Source organism: Ranitomeya variabilis, chromosome 2, assembly GCF_051348905.1.
Source record: "Ranitomeya variabilis isolate aRanVar5 chromosome 2, aRanVar5.hap1, whole genome shotgun sequence".
NCBI classification, from domain to species: Eukaryota; Metazoa; Chordata; class Amphibia; order Anura; family Dendrobatidae; genus Ranitomeya; species Ranitomeya variabilis.
In genome coordinates, this window is record NC_135233.1 from 413,259,762 (window position 1) to 413,274,224 (window position 14,463).

Genomic DNA, 14,463 nt, shown 5'->3' on the forward strand with positions numbered 1-14,463 from the left:
TTTTGATCAGGGGTGCCCAAACTTATACATGCCACTGTATCTGTAAACCCAAGAACAAAATGGCACAAAAAAAGTGTTGTGCCATTTGAGCACTGGGAGCAAAGAAAGAATACACTGGACACAGTTTACGACTGGTGGGCTCAGGAGGGGAATACTACCCCAAAGAACCGCAGGTTGCTATTCACACTATATACAGGTTCTGGGGCCATGCTCCTGAAGAAGACAAGAGACTTGTCCAGCTTATCTTCTCAGCTCCCAGTAGCCATGTGATATATTTCCCTGCGCTGTTTCTTACTATGAGTAGGGACCTCAAGTTCTTACATGCTGTCCTTAGAGCCAGAGGACCAGTTTTATAGAACTTTTCTACTCAAGGTATCATGAATAGAGTTTGTGACTCCCCAGGTAATGCAAGATCGCAGGATAATGAGAGATGCCCCACGGTATAGCAGTGAGACTCGTCCTCCACACTTATTCCATACTCTTAGGGTTACGTTCCGTAAATGAGGCAGGTCCTTTCCTACTTCTGCCTGCATATTTGCTATTATAACACTTAATGGATAAAGTGCTAGTGAGGTGAAGGCACCATTGACTGCCCCAGAGCCCAGAGAAGGGGCCCAGACAGGAAGACCTGGATAAGTCAATAAGTCTCTCAATGGCTCTTTACAGGAAAGGAAGATGGCACTTCCCATCATGTTCCTGACCAGTATTATGGAGAATCCTCTGTACATTGCACATGTTAGCCATTGTCGTTTATTGTAGGTCTGAAACTCTTGCACAATTGCACGTGTGTTAGGAAATGTTACGTTATTACGACTGTCCTGCAGAATGTTCTGAATTCTTTCAAATGGTACTAACAAAACGGCTTCTATTGCCCCAGCTAAGCACCCAGAAAAGGCACGAGATTTGGCACCTGGGGTACCTCCTCTGGAGAAAAAATATTGGAGGCTTCCTTGGGTTCCAAAAAGCAAAGTCCCTTGAATTGTTTTTGCCATGAGAGGTGGTGCCAGTCCACGATAAAGATGTTTACCACCTTCTCTGGTCAACTGATGTGCGGCAGCTCGGATAGTCAATGTGTGAAGCTGCTGTCGAAAAATTGTCTTATAGATGGGAAATGTTAGAACAGTGGAGAGAAAGCTTGAGGTTGCTCCGGCAAAGTAACTACTACTCCATCCGTCCCATCTTGGAGCATCTCCACCTTCCATTTTGCTTCCTTTTAGAAGGTGATAATATTTTTGAAGGGAGACTGTCAGAGTAGGAAAGCTCCGGGGATCATCTTCTATTTAGGAAGTGTAACTTTATCCTATGGAGTCCTGCAAAAATAACAGGTAAAATTATTAACACAAAAGCCATATACTAGAAGTGTGCCAGTAAAACATTTACTGCACCATGATGGACATGGTGACGGTATAGATACATAGAGGACACATGGTAGCTACAGGTGAATCTCAGAAAATTAGAATATCACAAAAAGTTAATTTATTTCAGTTCTTCAATACAAAAAGTGAAACTCGTATTATAGTCATTACAAACAGTGATCTATTTTAAGTGTTTATTCCTGTTAATGTTGATGATTATGGCTTACAGCCAATGAAAACCCAAAAGTCATTATCTCCATAAATTAGAATACTGTATAACACCAGCTTGAAAAAATTATTTTAAAATCCGAAATGTTGGACTACTGAAATGTATGTTCAGTAAATGCACTCAATACTTGGTCGGGGCTCCTTGTGCATCAGTTACTGCATCAATGCAGTATCATGGTGGCGATCAGCCTGTGGCACTGCTGAGGTGTTATGGAAGCCCAGGTTGCTTTGATAGCAGCCTTCAGATCGTCTGCATTGTGGCGTCTGGTGTCTCATTTTCTTCTTTACAATACCCCATAGATTCTCTAAGGGGTTAAGGTTACACGAGTTTGCTGGACAATTAAGCACAGTGATACTGTTGTTTTTAAACCAGGTATTAGTACTTTTGGCAGTGTGGACGGGTGCCAAGTCCCAAATGAAATTTCCATTTCCAAAAAGCTTGTCGGCAGAAGGGAGCACAAAGTGATCTAAAATTTCCTGGTAGACGCCTGCGCTGACTTTGGTCTTGATAAAACACAGTGTACCCACACCAGCAGATGAAATGGCTCCCCAAACCAAAACAGATTGTGGAAACTTCACACTAGACATCAAGCAGCTTGGATTGTATGCTTCTCCACTCTTCCTCCAGACTCTGGGACCTTGATTTCCAAGGTCTAGTTTGAAGTATCCACAATCAACGCCAGTTTCGGGAGCCATGTCATCTGCTGGTGTAGGTACACTACGTTTTATTAAGAACAAAGTCAGCGCAGCCTTCTACCAGGAAATTTTAGATGACTTTGTGCTTCCTTCTGCCGACAAGCTTTTTGGAGATGGAAATGTAATTCTCCAGCAGAACATGGCACCTGTTCACACTGCCAAAAGTACTAATACCTGGTTTAAAAACAACAGTATCACTGTAATTAATTGGCCAGCAAACTTACCTGACCTTAACCCCATAGAGAATCTAGAGGAAGATGAGAGACACCAGACCCAACAATGTAGACGACCTGAAGCCTGCTATCAAAGCAACCTGGGCTTCCATAACACCTCAGCAGCGCCACAGGCTGAGTGCCTCTATGCCACGCCGCATTGATGCAGTAATTGATGCAAAAAAAGTCCCAACCAAGCATTGAGTGCAATTACTGAACATACATTTCAGTAGGCCAACATTTCGGAGATCAAAATCAGTTTTAAAGCTGTTGTCAAAGTATTATAATTTACTAAGAAAATGACTTTTGGGTTTTCATTGGCTGTAGGCCACAATCATCAACATTAACAGAAATAAACACTTGAAATAGATCACTGCTTGTAATGACTCTATAATATAGGAGTTTCACTTTTTGCATGGCAGAACTGAAATAAATTAACTTTTTGATGATATTCTAATTTTGTGAGATGCACCTGTACATGGAGGACACACAAACTAGAGGACACACTGCTGGATTTATTGTATTTGCTCTATAATGATAAATTATATAATAAGTACACCCCAGAGGCCACATTCATTGTCTCCTAAGTTCACCACAGGGGCCCATATTCATTGTCTGCTAAGTTCACCCACATTTCTTTGTATGCAGAGCTAACTCAAATTACATTTTTTGGTGAAAGGAACATCTATTCAGATAAAAAAAAAACATTAAAAGGGAACCTGTAATTAGAAAAATGCTATTATCCTGCAGATGTGGGGTTAATCCGGACTGGTCTCCATGGAGCATGATTGGTTGGCAGCTGATACTGATGATTTGCACAATCAGTGGCAGGACCTTCCTCGGTAATGAACTCAGTGACAGCTGCAGGAGACTCACACTGCGGACCAGTAATGACCTCAGTGACGGCTGCAGGAGGCTCACATTCCGGACCAGTAATGACCTCAGTGACGGCTGCAGGAGGCTCACATTCCGGACCAGTAATGACCTCAGTGACGGCTGCAGGAGGCTCACATTCCGGACCAGTAATGACCTCAGTGACGGCTGCAGGAGGCTCACATTCCGGACCAGTAATGACCTCAGTGACGGCTGCAGGAGGCTCACATTCCGGACCAGTAATGACCTCAGTGACGGCTGCAGGAGGCTCACATTCCGGACCAGTAATGACCTCAGTGACGGCTGCAGGAGGCTCACACTCCAGGCCAGTAATGAGCTCAGTGACTGCTGCAGGAGGCTCACACTCCAGACCAGTAATGACGTCAGTGACAGCTGTAGAAGCTCACACTCGAGACCAGTAATGAGCTCAGTGACTACTGCAGGAGGCTCACATTCTAGACCAGTAATGAGCTCGGTGACAGATGCAGGAGGCTCACACTCTGGACCAGTAATGACCTCAGTGACGGCTGCAGGAGGCTCACATTCCGGACCAGTAATGACCTCAGTGACGGCTGCAGGAGGCTCACATTCCGGACCAGTAATGACCTCAGTGACGGCTGCAGGAGGCTCACATTCCGGACCAGTAATGACCTCAGTGACGGCTGCAGGAGGCTCACATTCCGGACCAGTAATGACCTCAGTGACGGCTGCAGGAGGCTCACACTCCAGGCCAGTAATGAGCTCAGTGACTGCTGCAGGAGGCTCACACTCCAGACCAGTAATGAGCTCAGTGACGGCTGCAGGAGGCTCACATTCCGGACCAGTAATGACGTCAGTGACAGCTGTAGAAGCTCACACTCGAGACCAGTAATGAGCTCAGTGACTGCTGCAGGAGGCTCACATTCTAGACCAGTAATGAGCTCGGTGACAGATGCAGGAGGCTCACACTCTGGACCAGTAATGACCTCAGTGACGGCTGCAGGAGGCTCACACTCCAGACAAGTAATGAGCTCAGTGACGGCTGCAGGAGGCACACACTCCGGACCAGTAATGAGCTCAGTGATGGCGTCAGAAGGCTCACACTCCGGACAAGTAATGACCTCAGTGACTGCGGCAGGAGGCTCACACTCTAGACCAGTAATGAGCTCAGTGGTGGCTGCAGGAGGGTCACATTCCGGACCAGTAATGACCTCAGTTGTGGCTGCAGGAAGCTCACACTCCGGACCACTAATGAGCTCAGTGACGGCTACAGGAGGCACACACTCCGGACCAGTAATGAGCTCAGTGACAGCTTCAGAAGGCTTACACTCCGGACAAGTAATGACCTCAGTGACTGCGGCAGGAGGCTCACACTCTAGACCAGTAATGAGCTCAGTGGCGGCTGCAGGAGGGTCACACTCCAGACAAGTAATGAGCTCAGTGACAGCTGAAGGAGGCTCACACTCTGGACCAGTAATGAGCTCAGTGATGGCTGCAGGAGGCTCACACTCCGGACCAGTAATGAGCTCAGTGACAGCTGAGGGAGGCTCACACTCGGGACCAGTAATGAGCTCAGTGGCAGCTGCAGGAGCTCTGTTGCCCTAATCAGGACCCCCAGCTCGGTGCTGGCTAGACACCCACTTTTGCCCCAACCAGGACCCCCAGCTTGGTGCTGGCTGGACACTCCCTGCTGTCCCCACCAAGACCCCCAGTTCGCTCCTGACTGGATGCCCCCTGTTGCTCCCACCAAGACCCCCTGCTGCCCCCACAAGGACCCCCAGCTTAGTGCTGACTGGATGTCCCCTGCTGCCCCCACCAAGACCCCCAGCTCAGTGAAGGCAGGATGCCCCCTGCTGCCCCCACCAATACCCCCAAGCTCGGTGCTGGCAAGATGCTCCCTGCTGCCCCTACTAGGATAACCTGCTGCCCCCATCAGGACCCCCAGCTCAGTGCTGGCTGGATACTCCCTGCTGCCTCTACCAGAACCCCCTGCTTGGTCATGGCTACACACTCCCTGCTGCCCCACCAGGACCCCCAGCTCGGTGCTGGCAGGACACTGTCTGTGCCCCTACCAAGACCCCCAGCTTGATGCTGGTGACGCCCCCTGCTGCTCCCACCAAGAACCCCTGCTACCCCCCACCAGGATCCACAGCTTGGTGCTGGCTGGATGCTCCCAGCTGTCCCCACCATGACCCCAAGCTTGGTGCTGGCTGGACACTCCCTGCTGCCCCACCAGGACCCCAGCTCAGTGCTGGCAGGACGCTCCCTGTGCCCCTACCAAGACCCCCAGCTCGATGCTGATGACGCCCCCTGCTGCTCCCACCAAGCTACGTAGTAGATTGCCCAGCCACGTATGTCACAGGTTAAAAAATAAAAATACTCACCTTCCGATCCGAGGGCCCCTTGCAGTTCTAACATACTCACCATACTTGTAGTTCTCTCGCCTGTGCGCAGTACAGGCGGCAGCTTCTGGTCCCAGGGTGTGATGAAGTCACGGTCACATGACCGTGACGTCATGGCAGGTCCTGCTCGCGCAGGGCCTGTGACGAAGTCGCGGTCACATGACCGTGACGTCATGGCAGGTCCTTCTGCTATACGATCCTTGGTACCGGAACCTGCCGCTTGCACAGAGCGGTTACCGGAGGGTGGCGAGGAGCGGGAAAGGCAGCGGAAGGTGAGTATATAATGATTTTTTATTTTTTTTTAATTATTTTTAACATTAGATCCTTTTACTATTGATAAATAGTAAAAACTTGGTCACACAGGGTTAATAGCGGCGGTAACGGAGTGAGTTGCCCGCGGCATAACGCGGTCCGTTACCGCTGGCATTAACCCTGTGTGAGCCGTGACTGCGGGGAGTATGGAGCGGCCGTTCGGCACTGACTGCAGGGGAGTAGGGAGGGACTAATTGGACTGTGCCCTTCGCTGATTGGTCGCGGCAGCCATGATAGCCATGACAGGCAGCGAATGAATAACCGTGACTGACAGACAGACAGAAGGACAGACGGAAGTGACCCTTAAACAATTATATAGTAGATGCGGTCTGGCCTGTTGGTTAATATTCGGTCTAGCAGTGCCACCTTCTTGTTGGGTCCTGAACCAGTTGTGAAAAGTAATTGTCTCTCATAGTTGTCAAAAACCGATTACCTTTGCTGGAACTGCAGGTTTCTGTTCCCCAATCTATTTCAGGGTAGTTGAAGTCCCCCATAATAATGACTTCTCCTTGAGTCACAGCTTCATCTATTTGCTTTATGAGGATATTCTCTGTTGCTTCCATTATTTTTGGAGACTTATAACAAACCCCTATCAGTAATTTATTATTTTTCCCCCTCCCCTTATCTCCACCCACAGGGACTCTACATTTTCATTAGATTCACCTATATTATCCCGCAGGATGGGTTTTAAGGATGATTTTACATATAGACACACCCCTCCCCCTCGCTTATCCGTTCAGTCATTTCTGAACAGACTATAGCCCTGTAAGTTAACAGCCCAGTCATGGCTCTCATCCAGCCATGTCTCAGATATCCCCGCCATGTCATAATTATGCTCCACACCATTAATTCTAATTCCTCCATTTTGTTGGCGAGGCTTCTGGCATTAGTATACATGCACTTTATGTATCTCTCTGCACCTCTATTCTTTCTTAAATTATTAATTGATCTAACCCCACACCCCATGCCACCGCCACCCCCAACTTCCTTATATGTGCCCAGGTGTCTATCTGCACTATCTTCCCCTCCTATAAAATGAATACCCTCCCCCCAATCCCTAGTTTAAACACTCCTCCAACCTTCTAGCCATTTTCTCCCCCAGCACAGCTGCACCTTCCCCATTGAGATGCAGCCCGTCCCTAGCGTAGAACCTGTAGCCAACTGAGAAGTCGGCCCAGTTCTGCAGGAACCCAAACCTCTCCTTCCTACACCAATTCTTGAGCCACTTATTAACCTCCCTAATCTCCCGTTGCCTCTCTGGCATGGCACGTGGTACAGGCAGTATTTCGGAAAATACCACGTTGGAGGTCCTTGCTTTCAGCTTGCAGCCTAATTCCCTGAAATCATCTTTAAGGACCTTCCACCTACCTCTAACTTTGCCATTTGTGCCAATGTGCACCATAACCGCTGGGTCCTCACCAGCCCCTCCCAGTAATCTGTCACCCCGATCAGCGATGTGTCGGACTCGAGCGCCAGGAAGGCAGCACACCGTTCAACGATCCCTGTCTGTGACAGATTGCCCTATCTGTTCCCCTAATAATTGAGTCCCCCACTACCAGCACCTGTCTGCCCTGCCCTGCTCTCCTATTTCCCTCCTTACTGGAGCAGTCACTCCTCCGGCTTTCAGAGGACATGCCTGGCTGCAGCAGTGCTACCCCTGTACTGGCACCCCCCTCATCTGCCAACTTAGCAAACTTATTGGGGTCTGGGCTTACAAATGCTCAACGTGCTCACATCTCGCACAGCAGTATGCACCCTCGACCGGCTGCTCAAGTATTGCATACATGTGGCAAGATGTACACTGGATGGCAATAACAATAGTGGAGCACATTTCCTAATGGGGATTGCACCAGACAGAAAAGTTATATAAAAACAAATGCAAATTATTAATAAAATACAGGCAGCAATTCAGTAATTCCTCACTTGGAAACTCCCTGACTACTCCCTGCTACCGCCACCAGTACCCCCAGCTCAGTGCTGACTGGACGCCCCCTGCTGCCCCCACCAGGACCCCCAGCTCAGTGCTGACTGGACGCCCCCTGCTGCCCCCACCAGGACCCCCAGCTCAGTGATGACTGGACGCCCCCTGCTGCCCCCACCAGGACTCCCAGCTCGGTGCTGACTGAACGCTACATGCTGACCCCACCAGTACCCCCAGCTCAGTGCTCACTGGTCACCCCCTGCTGCCCCCACCAGGACCCCCAGCTCGGTGCTGACTGGACACCCCCGGCTGCCCCCACCAGGACCCCCAGCTCAGTGCTGATTGGACGCCCCCGGCTGCCCCCACCAGGACCCCCAGCTCAGTGCTGACTGGACGCCCCCTGCTGCCCCCACCAGTACCCCCAGCTCAGTGCTCACTGGTCACCCCCTGCTGCCCCCACCAGGACCCCCAGCTCGGTGCTGACTGGACGCCCCCGGCTGCCCCCACCAGGACCCCCAGCTCAGTGCTGACTGGACGCCCCCTGCTGCCCCCACCAGTACCCCTAGCTCGGTGCTGACTGGACGCCCCCTGCTGCCCCCACCAGGACCCCCAGCTCAGTGCTGACTGAACGCCCCCTGGTGCCCCCACCAGGACCCCCAGCTCAGTGCTGACTAGACGCCCCCTGCTGCCCCAACCAGGACCCCAAGCTCGGTGCTGACTGGACGGCCCCTGCTGCCCCCACCAGGACCCCCAGCTCAGTGCTGACTGGACGCCCCCTGCTGCCCCCACCAGTACCCCCAGCTCGGTGCTGACTGGACGCTCCCTGCTGCCCCCACCAGTACCCCCAGCTCAGTGCTGACTGGACGCTTCATGCAGCCCCCACCAGGACCCCCAGCTAAGTGCTGACTGGATGCCCCCTGCTGCCCCACCAGGACCCCCAGCTCAGTGCTGACTGGACGCCCCCTGCTGCCCCCACCAGTACCCCCAGCTCGGTGCTAACTTGATGCTCCATGCTGCCCCCACCAGTACCCCCAGCTCGGTGCTGACTGGACGCTCCATGCAGCCCCCACCAGGACCCCCAGCTAAGTGCTGACTGGATGCCCCCTGCTGCCCCACCAGGACCCCAAGCTCGGTGCTGACTGGACGCCCCTGCTGCCCCCACCAGGACCCCCAGCTCAGTGCTGACTGGACGCTCCATCCTGCCCCCACCAGGACCCCCAGCTCAGTTCTGACTGGACGCCCCCTGCTGCCCCCACCAGTACCCCCAGCTCAGTGCTCACTCGTCGCCCCCTGCTGCCCCCACCAGGACCCCCAGTTCGGTGCTGACTGGACGCCCCCTGCTGCCCCCATCAGGACCCCCAGCTCGGTGCTGACTGGACGCCCCCTGCTGCCCCCACCAGGACCCCCCAGCTCAGTGCTGACTGGACGCCCCCTGCTGCCCCCACCAGGACCCCCAGCTCAGTGCTGACTGGACACCCCTGCTGCCCCCACCAGTACCCCCAGCTCGGTGCTGACTGGACGCTCCATACTGCCCCCACCAGTACCCCCAGCTCGGTGCTGACTGGACGCTCCATGCTGCCCCCACCAGGACCCCCAGCTCAGTGCTGACTGGACGCCCCCTGCTGCCCCCACCAGTACCCCCAGCTCAGTGCTGACTGGACGCTCCATGCTGCCCCCACCAGTACCCCCAGCTCAGTGCTGACTGGACGCCCCATGCTGCCCCCACCAGGACCCCAAGCTCGGTGCTGACTGGATGCCCCCTGCTGCCCCCACCAGGACCCCAAGCTCGGTGCTGACTGGACGCCCCCTGCTGCCCCCACCAGGACCCCAAGCTCGGTGCTGACTGGACGCCCCCTGCTGCCCCCACCAGGACCCCAAGCTCGGTGCTGACTGGACGCCCCCTGCTGCCCCCACCAGTACCACCCGCTCGGTGCTGACTGGACGCCCCCTGCTGCCCCCACCAGGACCCCCAGCTCAGTGCTGACTAGACGCCCCCTGCTGCCCCCACCAGGACCCCCAGCTCAGTGCTGACTGGACGCCCCATGCTGCCCCCACCAGGAACCCCAGCTCAGTGCTGACTGGATGCTCCATGCTGCCCCCACCAGGACCCCCAGCTCAGTTCTGACTGGACGCCCCCTGCTGCCCCCACCAGTACCCCCAGCTCAGTGCTGACTGGACGCCCCCTGCTGCCCCCACCAGTACCCCCAGCTCACTGCTGACTGGACGCCCCCTGCTGCCCCCACCAGGACCCCCAGCTCAGTGCTGACTAGACGCCCCCTGCTGCCCCCACCAGGACCCCCAGCTCGGTGCTGACTGGACGCCCCATGCTGCCCCCACCAGGACCCAAAGCTCGGTGCTGACTGGACGCCCCCTGCTGCCCCCACCAGGACCCCCAGCTCAGTGCTGACTGGATGCCCCCTGCTGCCCCCACCAGGACCCCCAGCTCAGTGCTGACTAGACGCCCCCTGCTGCCCCCACCAGTACTCCCCGCTCGGTGCTGACTGGACGCCCCCTGCTGCCCCCACCAGGACCCCCAGCTCAGTGCTGACTAGACGCCCCCTGCTGCCCCCACCAGGACCCCCAGCTCAGTGCTGACTGGACGCCCCATGCTGCCCCCACCAGGACCCCCAGCTCAGTTCTGACTGGACGCCCCCTGCTGCCCCCACCAGTACCCCCAGCTCAGTGCTGACTGGACGCCCCCTGCTGCCCCCACCAGTACCCCCAGCTCAGTGCTGACTGGACGCCCCCTGCTGCCCCCACCAGGACCCCCAGCTCAGTGCTGACTAGACGCCCCCTGCTGCCCCCACCAGGACCCCCAGCTCGGTGCTGACTGGACGCCCCATGCTGCCCCCACCAGGACCCCAAGCTCGGTGCTGACTGGACGCCCCCTGCTGTCCCCACCAGGACCCCCAGCTCGGTGCTGACTGGATGCCCCCTGCTGCCCCCACCAGGACCCCCAGCTCAGTGCTGACTGGACGCCCCCTGCTGCCCCCACCAGGACCCCAAGCTCGGTGCTGACTGGACGCCCCCTGCTGCCCCCACCAGTACCCCCCGCTCGGTGCTGACTGGACGCCCCCTGCTGCCCCCACCAGGACCCCCAGCTCAGTGCTGACTGGACGCCCCCTGCTGCCCCCACCAGGACCCCCAGCTCAGTGCTGACTGGACGCCCCCTGCTGCCCCCACCAGTACCCCCAGCTCAGTGCTGACTGGACGCCCCCTGCTGCCCCCACCAGGACCCCCAGCTCAGTGCTGACTAGACGCCCCCTGCTGCCCCCACCAGGACCCCCAGCTCGGTGCTGACTGGACGCCCCATGCTGCCCCCACCAGGACCCCAAGCTCGGTGCTGACTGGATGCCCCCTGCTGCCCCCACCAGGACCCCCAGCTCAGTGCTGACTAGACGCCCCCTGCTGCCCCCACCAGGACCCCCAGCTCAGTGCTGACTGGACGCCCCATGCTGCACCCACCAGGACCCCCAGCTCAGTTCTGACTGGACGCCCCCTGCTGCCCCCACCAGTACCCCCAGCTCAGTGCTGACTGGACGCCCCCTGCTGCCCCCACCAGTACCCCCAGCTCAGTGCTGACAGGACGCCCCCTGCTGCCCCCACCAGGACCCCCAGCTCAGTGCTGACTAGACGCCCCCTGCTGCCCCCACCAGGACCCCCAGCTCGGTGCTGACTGGACGCCCCCTGCTGCCCCCACCAGGACCCCCAGCTCGGTGCTGACTGGACGCCCCCTGCTGCCCCCACCAGTACCCCCAGCTCGGTGTTGACTGGACGCCCCCTGCTGCCCCCACCAGGACCCCAAGCTCGGTGCTGACTGGACGCCCCCTGCTGCCCCCACCAGGATCCCCTGCTGCCCCCACCAGGATCCCCTGCTGCCCCCACCAGGGCCCCAGCTCGGTGCTGACTGGACGCTCCATGCTGCCCCCACCAGTACCCCCAGCTCAGTGCTGACTGGACGCCCCCTGCTGCCCCCACCAGGGCCCCAGCTCGGTGCTGACTGGACGCTCCATGCTGCCCCCACCAGTACCCCCAGCTCAGTGCTGACTGGACGCCCCCTGCTGCCCCCACCAGGACCCCCAGCTCGGTGCTGACTGGACGCTCCCTGCTGTCCCCACCAGGATCCCCTGCTGCCCCCACCAAGACCCCCGGCTCGGTGCTGTCACTGCAGTTACTCGTGCTCTCTGTAGCCTGAGGCTGATGCAGCCGTCTGTGTCCCCGCAGCACATGGAGCAGTTGTCTCTGGTGTCAGCCTGAACAGGCAGTGATTCATCAAACCCCCTGTGGACATGGATAAGACCCCGCAGTCAGGATAGCGGGGGCTACACGATGCCCGGATCACAGACCCAGTAAGGAGCCGACCTGCCGCCATGTACGTACCAGGAGCAGCGCGGTCACCGTGTGTAGGAGGCAGCTGGGCTGGCCGGTCCGAGACTGTCTGGGGAGGATGGCAGCACGCAGAGCATCTTTCCGGCTGTGGTAACGGTGAGTAGAACACACCCTGCACCGCACGGTGATTGGCGGAGACTGTCAGCTCCGACTCAGCATCACTTCCTCTGAGAATGTAGGAGCCGCTCAGCCGGTACTGTGTAAAGACCCCGAACAGCCGGTACTGAGGAGAGACCCCGAGCAGCCGGTACTGAGGAGAGACCCCGAGCAGCCGGTACTGAGGAGTGACCCACTAGAAGTCAGTATTGAGGAGAGACCCGAGCAGCCGGTACTGAGGAGAGACCCCGAGCAGCCGGTACTGAGGAGTGACCCACTAGAAGTCAGTATTGAGGAGAGACCCGAGCAGCCGGTACTGAAGAGAGTCCCCGAGCAGCCGGTACTGAGGAGAGACCCCGAGCAGCCGTGCTGAGGAGAGACCCACTAGCAGTCAGTATTGAGGAGAGACCCCGAGCAGCCGGTACTGAAGAGAGTCCCCGAGCAGCCGGTACTGAGGAGAGACCCACTAGCAGCCAGTAGTGACCCCAAGCAGCCGATACTGAGGAGCAAACCCGAGCAGCAGGTACTGAGGAGAGACCCACTAGCAACCAGTAGTGACCCTGAGCAGCCGATACTGAGAACAGACCCCGAGCAGCAGGTACTGAGTGACCCACTAGCAACCAGTAGTGACCCCGAGGAGCCGGTGGTGAGGAGTGACCCACTAGCAGTCAGTATTGAGGAGAGACCTGAGCAGCAGGTACTGAGGAGTGACCCACTAACAGCTAGTACTGACCCCAAGCAGCCGGTACTGAGGAGAGACCCACTAGCAGCCAGTAGTGATCCCGAGCAGCCGGTACTGAGGAGAGACCCACTAGCAGCCAGTAGTGTCCCCGAGCAGCCGGTACTGAGGAGAGACCCCGAGCAGCGGGTACTGAGGAGTGACCAACTAGCAACCAGTAGTGACCCCGAGCAGCCGACACTGAGGACAGACCCCGAGCAGCGGGTACTGAGGAGTGACCCACTAGCAACCAGTAGTGACCCCGAGCAGCCGGTACTGAGGAAAGACCCACTAGCAGCCAGTAGTGACCCTGAGCAGCCGGTACTGAGGAGAGACCTACTAGCAGCCAGTACTGAGGAGAGACTCCGAGCAGCCGGTACTGAAGAGAGACCCACTAGCAGCCAGTAGTGACCCTGAGCAGCCAGTTCTGAGGAGAGACCCACTAGCAGCCAGTAGTGACTCCGTGCAGCCGGTACTGAGGAGAGACCCACTAGCAGCCAGTAGTGACCCCGAGCAGCCGGTACTGAGGAGAGACCCACTAGCAGCCAGTAGTGACCCCGAGCAGCCGGTACTGAGGAGTGACCCCGAGCAGCCGTACTGAGGAGTGACCCACTAGCAGCCAGTATTGAGGAGTGACCCACTAGATGCCAGTAGTGACCCCGAGCAGCCGGTACTGAGGAGAGACCCCGAGCAGCCGGTACTGAGGAGCGACCCACTAGCAGTCAGTATTGAGGAGAGACCCGAGCAGCCGGTATTGAGGAGAGACCCACTAGAAGTCAGTATTGAGGAGAGACCCGAGCAGCCAGTACTGAGGAGTGACCCACTAGCTTTTAGTATTGAGGAGAGACCCTGTTGTGAATTCCGTTCTCGGACTCCCTCCTGTGGTCATGAATGGTACTTTGGTTAGTTCTGCTCTTGGACTCCCTCTGGTGGCTTCGAGCGGAACTGCTGGTCACTGAGGTTGGTTTTATCAGCTGCTCTCGTTTATTGCTATGCTGGCTTCCCTATTTAACTCCACTCAGATCGTTACTTCATGCCAGCTGTCAATGTTTCAGTATTGGTTCAGATCTCTCTTGGACTTCTCTGAGGACCTGTCTACTCCAGCAGAAGCTAAGTCTTTGCTAGTTCATTTGTTGTTACTGCTTCCTGAATATATTTCTTAGTACTGCTAATTTCTAGTCCAGCTTGCTATCATGATATTCCTTTGCTAGCTGGAAGCTCTGGGGGTGCAGAGTGGCACCTCCACACCGTGAGTCGGTGTGGGGAGTCTTTTTGCTTACTC

At 56.3% G+C, this 14,463-nt stretch overlaps 1 protein-coding gene across 1 annotated transcript; it reads right to left on the reverse strand.

Annotated features, from left to right (window-relative positions):
- Window positions 1–219: 219 nt before the first annotated feature.
- Window positions 220–12,478, reverse strand: SLC25A53 (solute carrier family 25 member 53). Its single transcript, XM_077286544.1, has 2 exons — window positions 12,359–12,478; window positions 220–1,310 (listed from the first exon to the last, which is right to left on the reverse strand). Exon 2 carries the CDS (start codon window positions 1,200–1,202, stop codon window positions 351–353), a length of 852 nt encoding a protein of 283 aa, XP_077142659.1. The 5' UTR covers window positions 1,203–1,310; window positions 12,359–12,478; the 3' UTR covers window positions 220–350.
- Between the last annotated feature and the right edge of the window lie 1,985 nt (window positions 12,479–14,463).

Bases quoted from the DNA above. Each gene is read 5' to 3' on its own strand.
- SLC25A53 (XM_077286544.1), bottom strand. From the start codon at position 1,202: ATGGAAGGTGGAGATGCTCCAAGATGGGACGGATGGAGTAGTAGTTAC.